The 20333-nt window shown below is 46.9% G+C and overlaps 1 protein-coding gene across 2 annotated transcripts in view; it reads left to right on the forward strand.

The window, feature by feature from the left end:
* Nucleotides 1-11915, forward strand: part of RBCK1 (RANBP2-type and C3HC4-type zinc finger containing 1) — a 159395-nt gene extending 147480 nt beyond the window's left edge. For both annotated transcript variants that reach the window (XM_086932718.1, XM_086932719.1), the window contains exons 12-13: nucleotides 11108-11251; nucleotides 11646-11915. In XM_086932718.1, the coding sequence (XP_086788844.1) occupies nucleotides 11108-11251; nucleotides 11646-11726 (225 nt within the window). In that variant the 3' untranslated portion in view covers nucleotides 11727-11915. The remainder of the gene's footprint in view (nucleotides 1-11107; nucleotides 11252-11645) is intronic.
* Nucleotides 11916-20333: the final 8418 nt, after the last annotated feature.

The following is a 20333-nucleotide window of genomic DNA, read 5'->3' on the forward strand; positions in this document are numbered from 1 at the left end:
CTAGAGTATTCCCAAAATTATTCTTAAAGATAAAGGTGCTCCAAGGTAGAAGAGCGGCCCCCAACACTCCCAACTCGTCTGAGGAAACCTCAGTCTCTTCAAATATATACAAAAACCGAGCATCCAACGTTACAAAATCACAAAGTCCGTGTGCAAAGGTTTCCTAGTTCCTGGTTCATTTATTTTCTTTCCTCTTCACATATCAAGATTTGTCTTAGTGCATTTCATACTCACTCCAATAGCTTCTGTAGCGGACACGTGTTTCGTCAGTTAGGTATGTTATCACCTCTGCCTTCATCAGGGCTACAAGTCAAATACAATTACAAACCATCAATTAGAATTACTATATTCTGATCCATTGTCCCTTCACCATAGAACATGGGTGCTCTGTGTGCATCTGTAGTTCCGTAAGTATTATATATCAATGTCCAAATTAAAACACTATGATCATATCCACAGATTGTATTTATGGAATGCGCAGTAAACTGGGAATATGGAGTGGACCATACTCAGCCCTGGAAAAGAGCTGAAACCAGTCCCTCAGTGCAAAAGACCACAGCTAAAATGAAGCCATAGGGCATCGCTGGTTCCCGGCAGGCCATTCCTCTCTGAAAGCAGCCCCGCAACCTACAGCCCCCTGGCCAAATACCAGAGTGGTGCAGGGGCCACTATGTCAGCAGCATGTATGCAGAGGAAGAAGTTGCTGCTGTGAAAGTAACTCTGATTAGTCAAAAGCCTCCAACATGCCAGGTGAGGAGTTAACAGATGCGACTGGGTTCACAGGAAAACCATTCAATAAAAAGAAAACATACAGCCATGCCTTCTCAGGCATTCCCCCTAGAATTTGGAACACGCAACCCTCAGAAACCAGCCTGAAACCAACAACTGCAGCTTTTTAAGCCTTACTGATGAATGCTTTTCGGAAAGAGAATGTTCGAGGCATGTGGGCTGCTGAATTCATATCTGTGCTTAGATCGCCGCCTAGTGTTGGGTCCGGATGATTGTACTTTGTTGTCTTGGAAGAGTCTTCGAAGTATCACGAGATAGGTGACTCCTCCCCTGGACTACAGTGCGCATGGGCATCGACTCCATCCTCAGATTGTTTTTTTCCGCCATTGGGTTCGGATGCATATTGGTTCACTCAAGTCGGAATCGATATAAAAGTTTCTTAAGGCCAAAAGGCCTTTAGTTTTTTCGTCGGTATTGTTCTTGCGATCGGTGCCCAGTTCTGTTCCAGCTCAGTTCCCGAGCCGGATATCCAGGAGAGCCGCGTGCTTTTCGACGCTGAAGGCCCGGTCGACGCCAGAGGCCTTATCGACGACCCATCATGGAACGGAGCCCGTTCAAGAGATGTCCCGTGTGCAACTCCAAATATCCCCACATCGACGTCCACCCGGTGTGCAACAAGTGTCTGTCGCCGGATCATGATGAAGCCAGCTGCATGGCTTGTTCCCGTTTTCGATCCAAGAAGACGCTTCTGCATTGACGCGCTGCGCGCAAGGAAGCCCAGCTGACTGCACCGGAGCCAATGGACATCTTCGATGCCGGGGATGATGACGGAGCAGACCGGGAGGTTCGAGAGAACCTGTCTAATCCCGCGTCGAAGGTCGACTCCAACTACGACGCTGATGTTGAGATGCTTGAAGCGGAAGACGTCGTAGACGAGGTAGGAGACGACGATGGGGCCTTTGGGGCCATGAAAGATAGCTCGAGCGAGGAGCTATGCCCACAAACTGACACTGGGGCCAAAACGCTTCATAAGGCTCAGGTCGAGGGATCGCCACCAGGCCTTACCCAAGATCTTCCAATAAGTTCTACGGCCCCGCCTTCGGGCTCGGCTTCGGACATGTCTAAGGAGCCGCAAACAGCGAAATCGAAACCGAAAGTGAAAGCTCCGGTATCGACGCAACCAAAAGCACTGGTGACTACATCGAAACCGAAAGTGCGTATTGCTTTGGTCGGCTCGAAGTCCTCGGACCTGTTGGCACAGACGAAGCAGAAGAGCGTTATCGACCCGAAGAAACCGCTGAAGGGCGTCGAGACGAAGTCTAGCACGCTGAAGACAAAGGTCAAGGCAGTCGACCCGAACAAATCGGCGCCGAAGACAGTCGACACCGACAAAGGACTCGGTGATCCGAAGGTTCTCCAGCCTCCGCGTCGGCCGGACAAGGCCAAGAGCGGAACAACCCCCGAGTCCACGCCTGGTGGTGCCTCGAAGGATTCCGTCGAGTCGACGCAGCCGTCCGCCTCCTTCTCGAAGCAGGTGGCAGACTCCCTGAAGCGCATCAAAGACAAGGATTCGGGGGTCGGGCCTAAGGATCCTCCACCTTCGAAGCCTGCAGATAAACCCCAGAAGACGTCGGCGCCCACCCACTTCACACTGCCACCGAAAGTGGTGCCGAAGGCTTTCGTCCCTAAAATGGCCGTCGACGTGCCCAGGAATGTGTCCACGGTGCCGAAGCCGACAACTGTGGTCCCGGCCGCAAAGCATCGACAATCCTCATTGGAAGAGCAACAGGAACAGTTTATCGATGCCGAGACAGGCAGACTTTCTCTTTATAAGAGAAAAATCGCCCCGGAACAGCCGATGGAGTCCTACAAAATACCACTAAAAATGAAGAAGGATTCTACTTCAACACCTGTTCTTGTAGAACCTGTATCTCCACGTGGCCATGATGTCTCACCCACTTTTTCAGATGTGGACACTGGGGAAGGTGATAATGACGAATAAAGCTATCCTGTGGACACTGATCCAGATGATACAAATGAACCCTGGGCAGATGCTGCTGACCCAGGTGATCCACACACTGCCCCAGACACTCAAGTGTATGCTGTAAAAACGTCGCCTACTGAGGATTCGGCAGCGTTTAATGCCCTCATTGAAAGGGCGGCTAAGAATCATGACGTCCAGCTCCATGCTGACCCCATTGAAGTAGACTTTCTTTTCGACAACTTTTCCACCTCAGAGAGGACTGTCAAGACTCTGCCTATGTTGAAGGGTGTCTTGAAGCATGCTGGGGAAATCTTTAAGGAGCCTACAAGAGCCAGGGTGATAAACCCCAGGATTGAAAAAAAGTACAAACCGGCGCCTGGAGACCCTACTTACATTATAAGAGACAGTTGCCTTTGGACTCTCTTGTTGTTTCTAATGCCCGGAAGAGGGCTAATTCACAAACAACGGGTGATGCTCCTCCCCCAGATAAAGAATCTAAGGTGTTCGAGGCATCAGGGAAAAGGGTAGCAGCTCAAGCGGCCAATATCTGGCGCATTTCAAACACTCAGGCACTCTGAGCCAGGTATGACAGGGCCCATTACGACACACTTGAGACCCTGTTACAGCACCTACCAGATGAATATAAAGAGGCAGCTGAGATGCTCATCCAGGAAGGGAAGCTCATTTCAAATGCTTCTATCAAATGTGCACTGGACGCAGCAGACACCGCGGCCAGAGCTGTTAACACTAGTGTCATGTTGAAGCGACATGCCTGGCTCAGAATCTCCGGGTTCAAGCCAGAGATACAGACCACCATTCTAAATCAGACAGTAAACCCTGATCATCTATTTGGCCCAGAGGTGGACACCACCTTGGAGAAAATCAAGAAAGACACTGAGACGGCAAAGTCTATGGGGGCTCTACAGTCGCAGCAGTTCAGGGGTGGTTCTTTTCATCGCTCAAGCAATAGAGGTGTTTCCAGAGGCCAGCTGTCCCAGAACACACAGTACTATAAAAGTGGCGCGCAAACCACATACACCAAACAAAGTAGAGGTGGATATCGTGGAAACAGCGCCAAGGGCAGAGGTCGTGGAAACAACAACTCCAGGTCCTCCGCCACTAACAAACAGTGACGCCTTGTCACTGCCCCCCGACCATGCAACACCCGTCGGGGGGAGACTTCAACAGTTCCTGCCAGTCTGGAAGTCCATCACCACAGACAGGTGGGTCACACAGCTTATCCAGTACGGTTATTGTCTGGAGTTAACATCCCCTCCACCCAACATACCCCCAAGACACCGTCCTATGTCCGCCGAGCATTTGCACTTATTGCAGCAGGAGGTACTCGTCATGCTGCAAAAAGGGCCAATCGAGCTCGTGCCTGTGGAAGAAAGAGGCACAGGAGTTTACTCACTGTACTTCTTGATACCAAAAAAGGACGGGTCCCTCAGACCCATACTGGACCTCAGACCCCTCAATCAGTACTTTCTGTCGGAGCACTTTCACATGCTAACACTGCAGCAAGTCCTACTGTTGCTCAGTCAGGGAGATTTTCTCGCAACATTAGATCTGAAAGATGCGTATTTTCATATTCCGCTGCACCCGTCACACAGAAAATACCTCAGGTTCACCATCCAAAATCAACATTACCAGTTCAAGGTTCTACCTTTTGGAGTCACCACGGCACCCAGGGTGTTTACAAAGTGCCTGGCGACAGTGGCGGCACACCTATGGAGACAGAACATTCACGTCTACCCTTATCTGGACGACTGGCTAATCCAGGCAAAGTCGGCCCAGCAGTGTGCCGCCCACATGTCCCACACCATTCACCTTCTTCACGATCTGGGATTCTCACTGAATTACCCAAAGTCCCACCTGCAACCCGCCCACATACGGCAGTATCTGGGTGCGACAATAAACACTCTGGCAGCCAAAGCACAGCCAAATTCAGTGAGGGTCAACAGCATTCAATCGCTGATACAGAAATTCAGACCTCAACACTCGCTTCCAGCACGAGTGTTCATGCAGTTGATAGGCATGATGGCCTCCTGCATCTTCATAGTCCCGCTCGCAAGACTACATATGCGTCCGCTTCAGAAGTGCTTAGCACGTCAGTGGAATCAGGCTCACGGACAGTTGAAAGACCTAGTGTTGGTAACCGGTCGTGCATACAGCTCTCTGCATTGGTGGAATCCACAAAACCTTTGCAAGGGATGACCGTTCCAGGAGCCTGTGCCACAGCTCATTCTGACGACGGACCCATCTCTCCAGGGTTGGGGAGCTCATGTACTCCACTACACTGTGCAGGGACTATGGACAGCACAGCAGAGGAAGATGCACATCAACGTTCTAGAACTGATGGCTATCTTCATGGCGATGAAAGCATTCAAAGTACATCTGTGCAACAAGGTCGTGTTGATCCGGACGGACAACATGACGGCCATGTACTACATCCAGAAGCAAGGAGGTACACACTCTCCACAGTTGTCTCATCTGGCTCAAAGCATGTGGAAGTGGGCCATTCAAAGGAATATCTTCCTCATGGCGGAACCCCTCCCGGGCAAGGACAATCAGATGGCGGACCTGCTCAGCAGGTACAGCCACCAAATGCACGAGTGGGAGATACATCCATCAGTACTCCACCCGTACTTCCAAAGGTGGGGTCATCCAAAGATAGACCTGTTCGCCACAAAGGAAAACGCCAAATGCCGAAGCTTTGCCGCCAGGTTTCCACACCCACAGTCGCAGGGCAATGCGATATGGATGAACTGGTCAGGAAAATTTGCGTACGCTTTTCCCCCAGCGCCTCTAATACCGCTGGTGGCACGCAAGCTGAAGCAACACTCGATGACTCTCATCCTGGTTGCTCCGACGTGGGCACGCCAACCATGGTACACCATGTTTCTGGAACTATCCGTGGTACCGCATCAAAGGCTGCGCCTCACACCCAAGCTTTTGACGCAGAGCCATGGCGACATTCAGCATCCAGATCCGCAACAGCTCAACCTGGCGATCTGGCTCCTGAGGTCTTAGAGTTTGGCTACCTCAACTTACCTCCTGACTGTATGGACATAATCAGGGAGGCAAGGAAGCCCACCACCAGAGCATGCTATGCGGCGAAATGGAAGCGGTTTGTCATTTATTCTGCAGACCACAACATCAACCCGCTAGACGCCCCTATTCAAAACATCATTTGTTATCTCTTACATCTATACAAATGTAATCTGGCCTTTGCTTCCATTCGCATACATTTATCCGCAATGGCGGCTTATCTCCAAAACAGGCAGCACCTCTCTCTTTTCAGAGTGCCTGCCATCAAAGCCTTTCTGGAAGGACTCAAACGAGTCATTCCTCCATGGACCCCACCAGCTCCCGAATGGAACCTAAATGTGGTCCTCACAAGACTAATGGGTCCCCCTTTCGAGCCACTGCATTCATGCGAGATTCAGTTCTTGACATGGAAAGTGGCTTTCCTAATAGCGATTACGTCGCTACAACGAGTTAGTGAACTCCAGGCACTAACTATCCAAGAGCCATTTATACAGATTCATTCCAACAGGGTGGTGCTTCGCACTAACCCTAAGCTCCTTCCTAAGGTGGTTTCTCAGTTCCATATCAACCAGACTATAGAACTACCTGTGTTCTTCCAAAATCCTGAGTCAGTTGCGGAGAGAATGCTCCACACGCTTGACGTCAAAAGAGCCTTAATGAACTACATTGATAGGACCAAAGATTTTCGGAAGACGAAACAACTATTTGTTGCCTTTTCGCCACAACACAAAGGCAACCCCATTTCCAAGGCTGGTATAGCCAGGTGGATCGTTAAGTGTATTCAGATCTGCTATCAGAAAGCCAAGCGCACTCTAACGATTCCCCCGCGGGCCCACTCCACCCGGAAGCAGGGGGCCTCCATGGCTTTCCTTGGAAATATTCCTTTAGAAGACATATGTAGAGCAGCCACATGGTCTACCACACACACATTTACAAAACACTACTGTGTGGATGTGCACTCCAAACAGCAGGCAGCTGTAGGGCAGGCTGTTCTAAAAACACTTTTCCAAACTGCTGCAGCTGGCACAGGCGGCCGCCGCTAATGGAGGGACTGCTATGTATTCTATGCACAGATATGAATTCAGCAGCCCACATGCCTCGAACCGAATATGCTACTTACCAGTATGCATCTGTTCTTGGCATGTAGGGCTGCTGACATTCATATCGCCCGCCCTCCTCCCTGGCGCCTGTAGCGGCTGCAGCACTCACAAATACTTCTAGCATGGTCATCTTTCACAGAGTTTCACTCCATCTTTGCCACAATGGCTAAAAACAATCTGAGGATGGAGTCGATGCCCATGCGCACTGTAGTCCAGGGGAGGAGTCACCTATATCGTGATACTTCGAAGACTCTTGCAAGACAACAAATTGCAATCATCCGGACCCAACACTAGGCGGCGATCTATGCACAGATATGAATGTCAGCAGCCCTACATGCCAAGAACAGATGCATACTGGTAAGTAGCATATTCGCTATAAACGCTGCCCTCTGGACCACATTATGGAACATTCTCTTCACTCATGTTTACTACTTATGTTTGCTCCTGTTTTGTTTACATATCTGCTTTGCCCTTCAGTGGAGCTCTTTCCCTTCTCCTTGACTTTGAAATGTGTTGCTTATTGTTGGTTCACTCGTTTCTTTTCGCTGACCATATATAAAGTGCTCTGATACCCTCTTGGGTCATGTTCACGCTATATAAAACTTTATAAATACATAAATTAACACAGCCCAGCAGGACACATGTGAGATGACGTCTGACTGAAGGCTTCAACTCCTCCTAGAAGGGAACGCCATTTCTGTATGACTGGTCCCTTGCAGCCTACTTTCTGTCAGAGTCAATGGCAGACAGGCTTAAACTAGGGCAGAGACTGTCTGCAAGCTCAGTGGTTCCTTATATTTGCCTTGAAAACGTGATAGGCATATTTGAGTGTACAGAAAGAAAGAAAACAGAAATGGAGAGGAGTGTGAATGAGAAAAGACATTGAGCTAGAGGTAGAAAGGGAAGGAAAATGTGAGAGAAAGAAGATATAAGAACTAGCAAAAAGGCGATGGAGAAGAAAGTGAAATGGAATAACTGAGTTTGGAGACAACACGGAGAAAGAGATGAGTGAAGACAAGCTACAAATCAAAGTGGAAAGGAGGAAGGGATCAGAGAGGACAGTGATAATAAAGGGGGGTTGTGGTCGAAAGTGTATAATGTAGAAAAAAGAGAGGAGACAGGATGAAGGGAAAGAAAAGAAGTAGGGAACGGGCAAAGAAATGAGGCGAGGTTTAAGGGGAGCAAGAAAAGGAGGAAAGAGAGAAAGACGAGTGAGTTTAAGAGATGGAAAAAGTGGAAGTGGCTAGGTAGAATGTGAAAGGGAAGAAAGGAGAAGGGGATAGAGAAAAGAGTTGAATGATGGGTAGAAGAAGAAGGGCAGCAGATGCAGTGGAACCAGAGCCTTGTGGTGCGAGGAGCCCACCGCACCTCTGACTTGGATAGATATGGCTGTCATTTAACAGCAAGCTGGGAGACCAAAGGCCCATTTGCCTTGGTTGCATTAGGACCCTTGACACCTTTGCAACACCACTTCTTTGATGTTTACTTCCTGGAGGTCTTATGTAAGAGAGTCCGCAGTTTGGTATAAAATAAGAATGGTCTTACGCTGCAGATTTTGAAGTTGGCCCCAGGAAGGACCACATTCAGTTACAAGTCTTTCAAATTTGGAAGGGTAAGAGGAACCACACGGACGCACACGATGAAGGCACCTAGCAGCCTCAGAAACCACCATGTTGATGTCTGAGGTCTTAAATAGAATTGATTTCTTGTTTGTATGAGAGACTTCTCGCTCACTAACTGGAAATTGGCAGTTCCCTTGGAGGTAGCAATTACAATCCCCTTGAAATTGTAGTCTTTGTCTAAGGACTAGCTGAACTTTATGTTAAGGAGAAACCTTAGTTGTGTAGGGTCTTGCACACCACAGTCATTTTGTAATGGTCTCTACTGGAGGCTGCTTAAATCAACTTCTGCAGACAAAGACACGAGGCCTCTATAGAGGTCACCATTGTGAGCATTCCTGGAACTGATGATATTGATATGAGAGAACTCTGCATCATTAGTGCTGACCATCAGTTTTGCAAACCTTAGATATTGGTGATGCCTTGTAGATTGAGATATGAACAGATGGAAGTCAACAAATGCTAGCCAGTCCCCATGATGCAGTTGACACTTTGTACAGTCCACAAGGTGAAACTGATTTGAGTCATGGTGGTCTAAAGTAGGCAAGCTCTCCCGGTCACTTTGAGGACAATGAAGAACCCAACCTCAGCCCTTCTGACTCTTGAGCTGGTATGAGTTGATTGCTACTTGAAGCAAACTGGATCAGGGCTGCACCACTCAAAGAAAAACAAATCATTACATATACTTACAATTGAATGATCCTCAAGTTGGAAAAAAAGTTTCTTCTTTATTGTTTTGTTCTTTAAAAGCCACAGCCAACGCGTTTCGTCCTGTCACGCAGGACATCTTCAGTGCTGTAAGATATAAATAGAAATAACATATACAATACATTGAAACGTACATAACATCAAAATATATATATATAAAAAAATCATCCAAGTTGCCCAGGTGAGGAACCACACACGTCAGGAATCACACCACATCGTAGGCAGCAGAGTCAGCAGTATGCACCCCGCATTCCTGAAGCCATACGCGTTTCGAGCTGTGACGCTCTTGTTCACTGGCATAGAGAGGCAGGAGACAGGTTGTAAAGAACAGGGGATTTATTTAAAAATACGGAGTCCCGCCCGAGGGCGTGTCAAAAGGCATGCTGGTTATGGTAGTCCAGTATACTGCCTGTGACTCACAAAAGTTCTCTTGCCAAGTGGCCCCTGTCCTGCCACTCAATATGATAAAGAATCCCTGTAGGGGGAAAGGCTGTGAGCGCACAGCTGCTGTACTCCGCCAATGCCTCTACGAGCGAGGCTCCATCAGTCCAAAGAGTGCTGACGATTCACAGCACTCAGGATCGGCCATTCGGCGCCGGGGTTCCTCGCGGCCGAGCCAGCCGCTTTTCACATAAATCATCCAAGTTGCCCAGGTGAGGAACCACACACGTCAGGAATCACACCACATCGTAGGCAGCAGAGTCAGCAGTATGCACCCCGCATTCCTGAAGCCATACGCGTTTCGAGCTGTGACGCTCTTGTTCACTGGCATAGAGAGGCAGGAGACAGGTTGTAAAGAACAGGGGATTTATTTAAAAATACGGAGTCCCGCCCGAGGGCGTGTCAAAAGGCATGCTGGTTATGGTAGTCCAGTATACTGCCTGTGACTCACAAAAGTTCTCTTGCCAAGTGGCCCCTGTCCTGCCACTCAATATGATAAAGAATCCCTGTAGGGGGAAAGGCTGTGAGCGCACAGCTGCTGTACTCCGCCAATGCCTCTACGAGCGAGGCTCCATCAGTCCAAAGAGTGCTGACGATTCACAGCACTCAGGATCGGCCATTCGGCGCCGGGGTTCCTCGCGGCCGAGCCAGCCGCTTTTCACATAAATCATCCAAGTTGCCCAGGTGAGGAACCACACATGTCAGGAATCACACCACATCGTACGCCACATTGTATACTTGTAAATGATTGCACCCCAAATTTCTTTGACTTTGTTCATTCGTTGACTCTATATGTTTGTATTATTGTCTTTTGGTACTGTATTAATTTCTTTGTATGACGTTTGATGTTGATATATTATTTTTGACATTGTTTGTTTATATATAATGTACAAGAGTGTAAATATTTCAATGTAGTTTGTCTTTCCTGCTAATGTATGTGAAAGTAATTTGCAAAAAATAACAAAATAATTGGCATTTAACAAGTTTGCCTGGTTAGGATTTAATAAATATTTTTCCAGCCTTGAAATCGTTTTTGTTTGAAGTAAGTGTGGTTTAGGCACTTTGTGTGTCATATATTCAATTATAAGGTCTAGCCTTTACCACGTTTCAAGACTTATCTCCTTAGGGTTACAAAGCAAGGTATTGCAAGGCAGCAAAATGCACTGTCTTGCGGTATGTTGGAGTTTTAATTCATGCAGATCCACTCAAGCTGGGTTTGCATGGCTTAGTAAATTCCAGTTACGGGCTTGTGTTGCAAGGGCAACGCAAGCCCTTAGGAAATGTGGTTTTACATTTTTAACTGGTGTACTCTGACTACTCGTTTTTTCTTACATTGATCACAAAGATGACATCTGTATGTTTCTGGTTCCAGGCCTTTGGACGAAGTAGTCCTAAAAACTCTTGTCACTGTATGCTTGTTTGTTGTTTTTTAAGCTGTTCTGGGACTCATTGTCTGTTCTGGTGATTCCTTACAGGTGATGGTGCAGCAAGGCGTTGCTATGCTTTGCCCCCAGTGTCAGATCATCATCCAAAAGAAGGATGGCTGTGATTGGTTGAAATGTGCAGTCTGTCACACAGAGATCTGCTGGGTGACGAAGGGACCTCGTTGGGGACCAAAGGTGGGTACAAGGATAGAACCACTGAGTAAGCCGGTTTATGAGACCCTCTGTGAGCATAGCCAACACAATGAGCGGCCCATTTGACCATAAAAAGAAGGGCCAATGAAAGGCACGCTGGGGGAACAGCAAGTAGGAGAAAAGAGGGGCTGTGAGAAAGGCTTGTGAGCAAGGCCACTCAAAGGAAAGACAGGCTAGTAAAATGCCAGTTCCTGGAAAATCAGACTGGGAATATGGCAAGTCTAAGAGAAGACCTGTAGAAAGGAAGGTCAGTTGTGATATATGAAGACCTATCTTAGGGTGAGAATAAAACGCTGGCGAGGGGGCGAGATGAGACTCTAGAGGTTTGGGTCTGCAGACTGAAATCAGCCATGTTGTGTTCTGCTTTGTCTTCTAGGGCTCTGGAGATACATCCGGGGGCTGCAAGTGCAGACTCAATGGCGCTCCCTGCCATCCAAACTGCCAGAACTGCCACTGAGTTACTAAACCAAAGCCGGGGCAGAGCCCGCAAGATCCACTACCTGATACTCAAGTTCTATATCCTTGCAGAATGGGGAAACTCTATAATTATCGCAGGTGATGGACAATCAGTTGGTATGCTTACACTAATCAATCATTCCACAGAAAGTGTTATTTTTTTTAATTTTAATAAATACGTTAATCAAAACCCACCGGCTACAGACTATGTATTTGCGGCGCATGCTGAACTGCTTCTAGAATAATTGCCCATATAAAAGCTGATGAACACAGAAGTGCATGCACTGCAGCGCACCAAACTCTGCGATGGGGCCACTGGGTTTATTTCAAGCCAGTCTTTCCACAGGAATGACAGGAAGTGCATTGAACTCTCTTCTGCAGGAGCTGCAAGTGTTGCGTATGGTTCTCTATCAATTGCAAGCAGCGCATTTATGCTTCTTTAAGTGAGGAGCAGGACGTGCATTGTATGGTACATTGGCTAGACAAGGGGTCCATCGTGGTATGTACTTGTTCGCTTGTGTATGGCCAAGCCAGATGAAACTAGGCCTGTCTTCAGTCCTACTTCTGTGTGGCCATGGGACAGCATTGTTACTTACAACAGTGGAACCAGTACAATCGCATCTTTGTGAAGCTCTCTCTTCTGGCCCCCTTCTCTTGGGCCTGCACCCTCTCCCTCACCCACGGTCAAAACACTGGGTGTTAAAATGAATCACCAGCTCACTCTTCACACACAAATCAGCTCCGTGGTTTCTTCTTGTTTTCTCACTCTCCGCACCATCCGCTCTGTTTCCCGCTTCTTCTCCCCTCAGGCTCTCAAGATTATCATGGCCGCCCTGGTGATATCAAGGCTGGATTATGCCAATGCCCTCTATCATGGCATTCCAGCATACAGTCTGCGCAGACTCCAGTCGATCCAGAACCAGGCGGCCCGGCTGGTTTACGGCCTTCCACGCTACCACCATTCCACCCCCCCTTCTTAGGGAGCTTCACTGGCTTCCCATAAAAGAACGTTCCCTTTTTAAGATTGGCTGCATGGTCTTCCAGGCCCGCCAGGGCACTGCCCCTGTTTTTATCTCTTCCTTAATAAAACCCTATGTGCCCATAAGAGAGCTCCGGTCTTCCTCTAAGTCCCTTCTTCAGATTCCCCGCTTTACACGTAAAAAGTGGGGTGGGGCAAACTTCTCCACCTTGGCCCCAACATTTTGGAACTCCCTCCCCGACCATCTTCGTTCTGCTACCCAGTACCTCTCCTTTCGTAAAGACTTAAAAACTTTCCTCTTCAATCAGGCCTTCCCCGCTTAGATCCTCATTCCTATTCCTCTTGTCTTTTCCCTCAGTTGCCGATCCTGCTCACTAGCGCCAAGAAACCGCTGCGCTTTAGAAATGTTTTAAATTAGAAATTAGAAGCGCTTGCATTACTTGTACCGCCATTGCTAGCTCGGGGAATACGTATCCCTCTGTTCCTGCAAAGAAACTGGCTTTCTAATTACTATAGAGACACTTGGTGGCCAGTTGGTCTGTGCCTCCATTACAGAGACAGGCGGTGGGCGTCTGTCTGCCTCCATTGATGAGCATGCGTGGTTCTGTTAATTCTGCAAGCACAAGAGTGGTGAGGTCACCATGCCATGCTGAGACCGCCTTCTGTTTTTATTGCGAGGTGGATAGAACCAAGTGCAGAGCGCAACAGCACAGCGACATTAAATATGGGCAATGCAGTTTTAGGATCTGGTGTCTGAAAAGGAGACATTCCTACAACCAGAAACATGTTTGTGTTTTACTGAGGGTATTTTTAAACACAACCCTATCCTGCAAGGACCTACAGAATGCTCTTCATTGTACGCGACAATTATATATTTAACTTTCCAACAGGGGTGGAAGCCCTGTTCTTCATCAAGACTATTGCCAGAGTAACTCAAAGGTAAGGCGTGCATAGGCGATGGATTTAGAGGGGATACCAGTCCACACTGGTCCGCTTAAAATGGTTGTTCTGAAACTGTAATCTGCAGAAGCCTGGTGGTCTGCGGCGCCTATTAAAGAGGTTCGCAGACCCATATGTCCTCTAACCATTATTTGCTGTTAATCGTAATTGTTTTGAGCTGAATAATTGTATAAAAGTGATGTTTCCTCCTACCAAGTAACAGTTTATTAAGTAACAATAATGTTTGCTTGAAGTCTACTGTACTCCCTCACCAATGTATTTGATGTATGTATTAATAAGATCAAGGAACACATTTAAAAAAAAATCCTAAGCATTTTAAAAACTATTCTAGCCAGAACCAAATTACTAGCTAAGGATGGATCATGGGTGCATATGCAGTCACTATTTTCTAGTTGCTAGTTGGAGTGTGTTTGAATGCAATCCGCTTCTGACTAAAAATACTTCTAAATTCCGTATGATTTTCTAGAAAATCATACGGGTATACCCAGTGAGCGAGCCAGATATTGCACCACTCAGTGATCTATATATGTATATGTATATATATGTATATTATATATGTGTGTGTATATACACACACACAGTTAAATATCCAAAAAGGCTTCTTCTAAGCTGCTAGTTGTCCCATTCACATAGACCGGTACAAGCTATAAAATCTGCGTCGCTTATATTGGAAAGGGGAATTCCTGCACTTTCTGGCTGTGCGGAAAAAAATCCAAAGGCAAAGTACCATTTCTCTACAGGCAGAAGTACTCCGCTATAATGAGCCTGTTGTCTTCTAGTTTTTATGAAGTCACGGTCTTTGTTACCTTTCACACAAAGACCATGAATGGTCCTTGGCTTTTTATCACATCAAGCTCAACTGCTGCTCTGTCCTGTGTCTGTCCGACTCCAATTTACAATTCAATTCCTACTTCTGCCCCCCATAACTTCAGCTGAGAGCTCTGATTTCACATGATTATCTATTGGTTTGTGAATATAGCCTTGGTCTTAAACCGATGTGTAGTCGCTCTTGTATTTAAAGTTCAGTTATAGAAGAAAGTAGATATGCCAAGTTCATATAGTGTCTACTTGTTTGTGTATTATTGTTTAGGTTCAAATTGTGGAAATGGCTTGGCAATCCTGGCTTCCAGATGCAATTCAAAGGGATTCTCTGAAGTTTAAATGATTAAGAACCACTGACTTACGATAGGGCAAAGAAATAGGTTAGAGAACTGCTGGAAAGAGGCGATGAGTCAGGAGACTGTAGTAGAGCCTACTCTGAGAAGGCTAGCTTCCTGATACTTTTTTGTGGCACCTTTTAAGTCTCATTGGGACTTAGTTCTTCCTGGTGCATTAATGGCCCACAAATGTTAGTTTTTAGTCAAGGTGATTTAATTCCTTGGAGTTGCCTGTTTTGCAAACAATTACACAAGTTTTAAATGTAAGATTTAGCCAATGTAGCATGCAATGAGTTCAAACATCTTTTGACCAAGTGGGCTTTTAGATACCTTGAAGTTGGTGATATGGTGTCTTGCAAAAAGCCCATGTTCGAGGCATGTGGGCCGCAGAATTCATATCTTAGCAAAGATCGCCGCGATCTATGCTAGGATATGAATGTCGATTCAGAAAAGGGGGTGGTGATGAACAGAGTGTCTGAATTAAGCAGACCACTCTTACCCAGTCCAAAGATCAGGGCTTGATCCATCACCGTTATTTATCTCACTGCCCCAATAGATATGAATGTCAGCAGCCCTACATGCCAAGAACAGATGCATACTGGTAAGTAGCATTTTCTGTTCGAGGCATGTGGGTTGCTGAATTCATATCTTAGCATAGATTGCCGCGATCTATATAAATGTCAGCAGCCCTACATGCCAAGAACAGATGCATACTGGTAAGTAGCATTTTCCTTTCCACAGCACAAGGGCATGGTTGGTAGCCCGGCAGTCGGATGCTAAAAGATAGGACTGAATCTCCAGGGGCAGCCGTACTTGGTGCAATGCTATCTGAGACTTCTTGCTCATGTGCTCTCTGAAGGTGAGTTGTGAGTCGGTGTAGAAGCCCAGGGAGTCGGAGCTGGGTAGAAATGATCAAGGGCTTTGGTTGAGAATCGGTATTAGAACTGGCAAACTAAGGTGTTGATGCCCAGTGGAATTCAAGAACTTTATTGGGGAAAAGCATGTTCTTAACTGATGGAGGTCAGCTGACAAAACGTTCAGCTAGTGCTGTGTGTCGTCCGCATTCTAATGTTTAGTTATTTTCAGGTTAGCAAGAAGAACCCTGAGGAGTTCCATATGCAAGTTGAAATTCATGGTAAACAGCTTTTGTATCGTGTTCTCTGCACCGCCTGACATTTTGCCACCTGGAATGCACTGCTTAAATAAACAAAGCAGTATATGTAGGCATCAAAATGCCAAGGGCAGAAAAACCCAAGAGGCACCCGTAAAGAAAAAAAAAAGTAATAGTTCATATAGAAACAAAAGAGCCATGGGGGCCAGAGGATGTAAGAATGTGATCTTTCGAACTGAAAGGAAGTGAACCACTTTAGCACTGTGCAGCAAGGAGCACTGGTGATCAATGGATTCCAATGTGCTGCCAGCTGAGTAGCCTGTGTTGACCTGAGTCTTTAAGTGAACGGGGTGGACGTCCAATGGCAAGTGATGCTAGTTCGTGTTTGGTTGAGCAGTATCATCACTAAATCTAAAAGTTATATTTGTTAAAGAGGGTTACAATTTATTAAATGGAAGTGGGTGTCTCTCTTGCAAGCAGGATGATGACAAATTAAAGATGTTTTATGGGCTTTGATGGGATGGTTTTAATATAGGTAGGGATTAAGATCTGCTTCTTGTGTGAAGGGTGTTACGGAGGTTTCAATGCTCTCAATATCTCGAATCAGCGGTGTCAATGAGTGCCAAATGGATATGTCTGATAGGTGGTTGACCAGGTCGATGATGATCTTCTCAAATAAGCATTAGTTGTAGACAAATGAGGTCTGTAAGTGAGATGAAGCTGTGACCAAGACCCCCTGAGTGATCTTCAGTCATCTACATCTGCCTGCTGTGTTGTTCCTCGTCTGTTCATGGTTTTATTTTGTCATTGAACTCTTTAAAACGCATTTAGGGAACGTAACCTCCCTGGTTTGGAAAATTAAAAATCCACTCACCGTTGGTGATCCGTTTTCCATTTAATATTGCGACACACTTGGTAGCTTTTTTCCCTAAATAAAAGAAAAACCTGCAGGCGCATTGTTAGGCTCCGCTGTAAAGTTTTGACAGTAATGATATTTATTTGTTTTTCAACTTCTCCCCTGCATGAAAAGTTTATAGGACATCACTTGGCCTCCCTTTACCCCCAATTTTATCATTATAGCTCTTTTTGACCATGGCCTCTTTGTTGAGATGGCAATATATCAATCACAACTGGTCTACGGAAGACGAGCCGAGACTGTATCCAATGATCGACTGAACCCTGAATAATGCGTACGTTTGAGCCACTACACTTCTGACATGTCTGTGCGCTAATGTAAAAGACAGCCAATGTAATGCAGCATATTTGTCAATACAATATTCACTTTAGAGGCACCAATGTTGTATCCAGCCACTGTGACTCTTCGAGGAGACTCAGAGGGGCAAATTATGTTAGGCAGGAACTTACCTTTTGCCAGCCGCTTTGTGCTCAGAGCCCCACGGTTGGGCAGGCATGATATTTATGATTTGTTTCGGGGTTTCTAAATCTATTTCAACGTAGAGGGTCTGCCTTTTATGCTGGCATTCGATTTGAAGATACATTATTGAACATCTGATGAAACATGTCAAAATGTTAGCTTTGTGCAGCCCTTGAGTGTGTTAATCTGCTTGACAAGAGGAAAGGAAGCCTACAGAGTGTAAGCTCTGGCTGATGGTGCCTCATTGGGATAGCAGGAGCTATCGGACAAAAAGTAAACCAAAGAGAGACTTTTCAGCGTCTCACGAAAGTAAGTTTGGAAACCTGTATAGTCACTAATACTATCAGGAGACTCAAAAAGATAGGTAAAGCGGTGCACGCGAGATGATGCACACTACTGGCTAGTATGCAAATTAAAACCTGCACTCAGCTGAGAACTTCCCCTTACTATGTCGTCTCAAGCTGTGTGCAACTGAAATAGTAATATATTTTCAGAGTCTGGCTCCCTGCAAAGCTGAATAACGATTTCTAACTTGGAAAGAAAGAAGTTTGCCAGAGTCGAGAAGACAGCTCCCTGAGGCTGTCCGTAGTCCAAGAGGAGCACCCTTTATTTTCACTGGAGACCTACGCCTGATGTCTGACAGTACTGTACTTGGTCTCAAAGAGGGGGCATAATGTGTCAGCAGCTCTTCAAAATTCAGACCGCTTTCTTTGAAGTAGCAGGGAATAGAAACCTTTATGGCAAAAGGCTTAGGGGATGGAACAAAGGACCAACAGAATAAAAAGAACCTAGCCTCTTTGGGATGAATGAATATGAAAATAGGGCTATATAAATTTCACCAGAAGGGGGCGATGAAGACTGATCCAAAAAAACAAAATGGCGCATGAGGGAGACCTGCTCAACAAAAGCCCGGATGAATGACAACCCTCAACTACAGCCCCAAACCCCTTTTGTTGAAAGATAAGAAGAAGAAATTCTACAAAGTTGTGGGAACTTCTACCAGCCAGTGCGCTAGCACTCTGACCCCGGTTGTACTGGCAAGAGGAAGGTGAGGAATTACCCCCAAACAAATCCTCTAAAGAACTGTGAGTGGCGTGAGTGGCAGTACAATGCAACCCTTGACCAGGGACAGTGGAGGTTCACCATGGAGGGGTCTTGACTAGAAAGGACCTTGCCAAAAAACAGCAAGCTTCCCCAAGGCAACCAAGTCCAATTGAGATGTTAGTGGGACTATATGGGGAATCCCACTCACTCCCTTAAACATGCTCCAAGGGACCACAATGAAGAAAGAGAGTGTACAACTTACAGGAGTCTCATACTCTTGGGTATGAAACTCAGTCAAATATCCAAGAAAAATAGAACACAACTCCCACAAATGTTTAGGAACGTTCAAGTGGATGAACCTCTCCATTTAAGGACAGAGCTATGCCCCAGAGGGTGTCCTTTATTACTCTTGCTTGGAAACGACAGAAAATTGGCGAATCTTCTTGCTTAGCCACAGAATGCAACAAAACCAAGTCTCTGCAAGGAAGGCCTGTAAGGCTCTGTGCTTAGAGGAACAGCAAGATGATATCTTGGGCATCTTGCATTGAAAGAACATTTAGTCAGTGGATGCTGGAAAAAGTTTTATCATTAAAAGGGAAGTCTTGGGGGGAGGAGCTACGACACCAACCAAGATGGCCGCATAGTCTCCCGGCTCCGCTGACCTCCGTCCTTCGGTCTATTATCCTGTCGCTTATCCTGGTTACCTGCACCGGATCCGTGTGTGTGATCCGACCTGCTCTCCAGTGGTGCAATCCCGGAGTTTCTCCGCCGCTGTGGAGCGGAGTTATGTCGATGATCGTTTGAGGTCTAACCCAGCAGGGACGCCGGGGTCTCGAGTGCGGGCTCTGCCGGGTCCGAGTTGAATAACAACGGACTGCTGAATGTGGTCGGGTCCGCTCTCTGGAACACTCGGACTTTTTGATTGGTCTGCTACTACCAGCTGCCTGGTGCCCTACAGTAGGTGAGGTGACGAGTGACGCATGGTGCTGTGTCGCGGGGGTCCTTGACCGGGGGTTCGGCATTTGCATCGTCGATCCCCCTGGGTCGGTGCCTCGCTGCGTATTATTGCTTGCTAACCGTCAGTCCCTCATGGCTTACTCCTGCTCCGCCTAATTTTGCCCTGGAGAAGGCGCCTCTCCGTGGGGACCACCATGTTGGAGGAAGAAAGGCATCTAGCGGAGCAGGCTCGAACTGGCCCGTCACTGCGAACGGTGCTGGAGGCACTCATGGCACTTAAGGGGACCATTGAAGTCCAGACTTGCAGTTTGTTGTCTGCGACGGATGGACTCACAGGCCTGAGAGCGGATCCTGACTCGACACCCGTGCCCCGGCAACTAGCCTGCATTTCAATAGATGTTTCGGAGACTTGTTTTGACCCGGCACTGGTTGCAGAGTTTGCCCCTATTGTACTGGATCTACCTGACTGGACTGTGCCCGATCACCCAATGGAGCCGTTGAAACCCCCGATTGTGTATCCCTTGGAACATTTACATGTCGTCCCCATTCTGAAACTTTCTACTTTTCATCTTTTGCTGTTTCGGACCTTGTCGACTCCCCTCCCCTGTCGGTCTTTCAAGATGGCGGATGGAGTAAAGCTTGGCTTCGGAGACAGGGAGGGGCAACATTGGCACCAACCATCTACATTGAGAACTGCCGTTCTTTTCTCATCTGTTTACTCCTGTTCTGTAGACTCTTGCAGTAATTTGTGGAAGGGGCTTTCTTTAATTGACGACTTTAGAGAATTTGATCGGGGCCAGGGTTGAGATTGTTATCTGGGTCTCTCAATGTGGCACTAGGTTTAACGGGATTGCTTTCTTGACCTAACGGAGTCCGGGGCGGGGCTGGCTACGACGGGGGAAGGAAACCGGGAGTCTGTAGAATTATGCCCTCCTCCGATTTCCCTCACTGAGTGGGGTTCTTTGCCTTTTCTTTCTTTCTCTTCTTCTATATTTCGGGTTCTGATTACTGGGCGACAGGCACGC

This window comes from Lissotriton vulgaris, chromosome 7 (assembly GCF_964263255.1).
Source record: "Lissotriton vulgaris chromosome 7, aLisVul1.2, whole genome shotgun sequence".
Classification (NCBI taxonomy): domain Eukaryota; kingdom Metazoa; phylum Chordata; class Amphibia; order Caudata; family Salamandridae; genus Lissotriton; species Lissotriton vulgaris.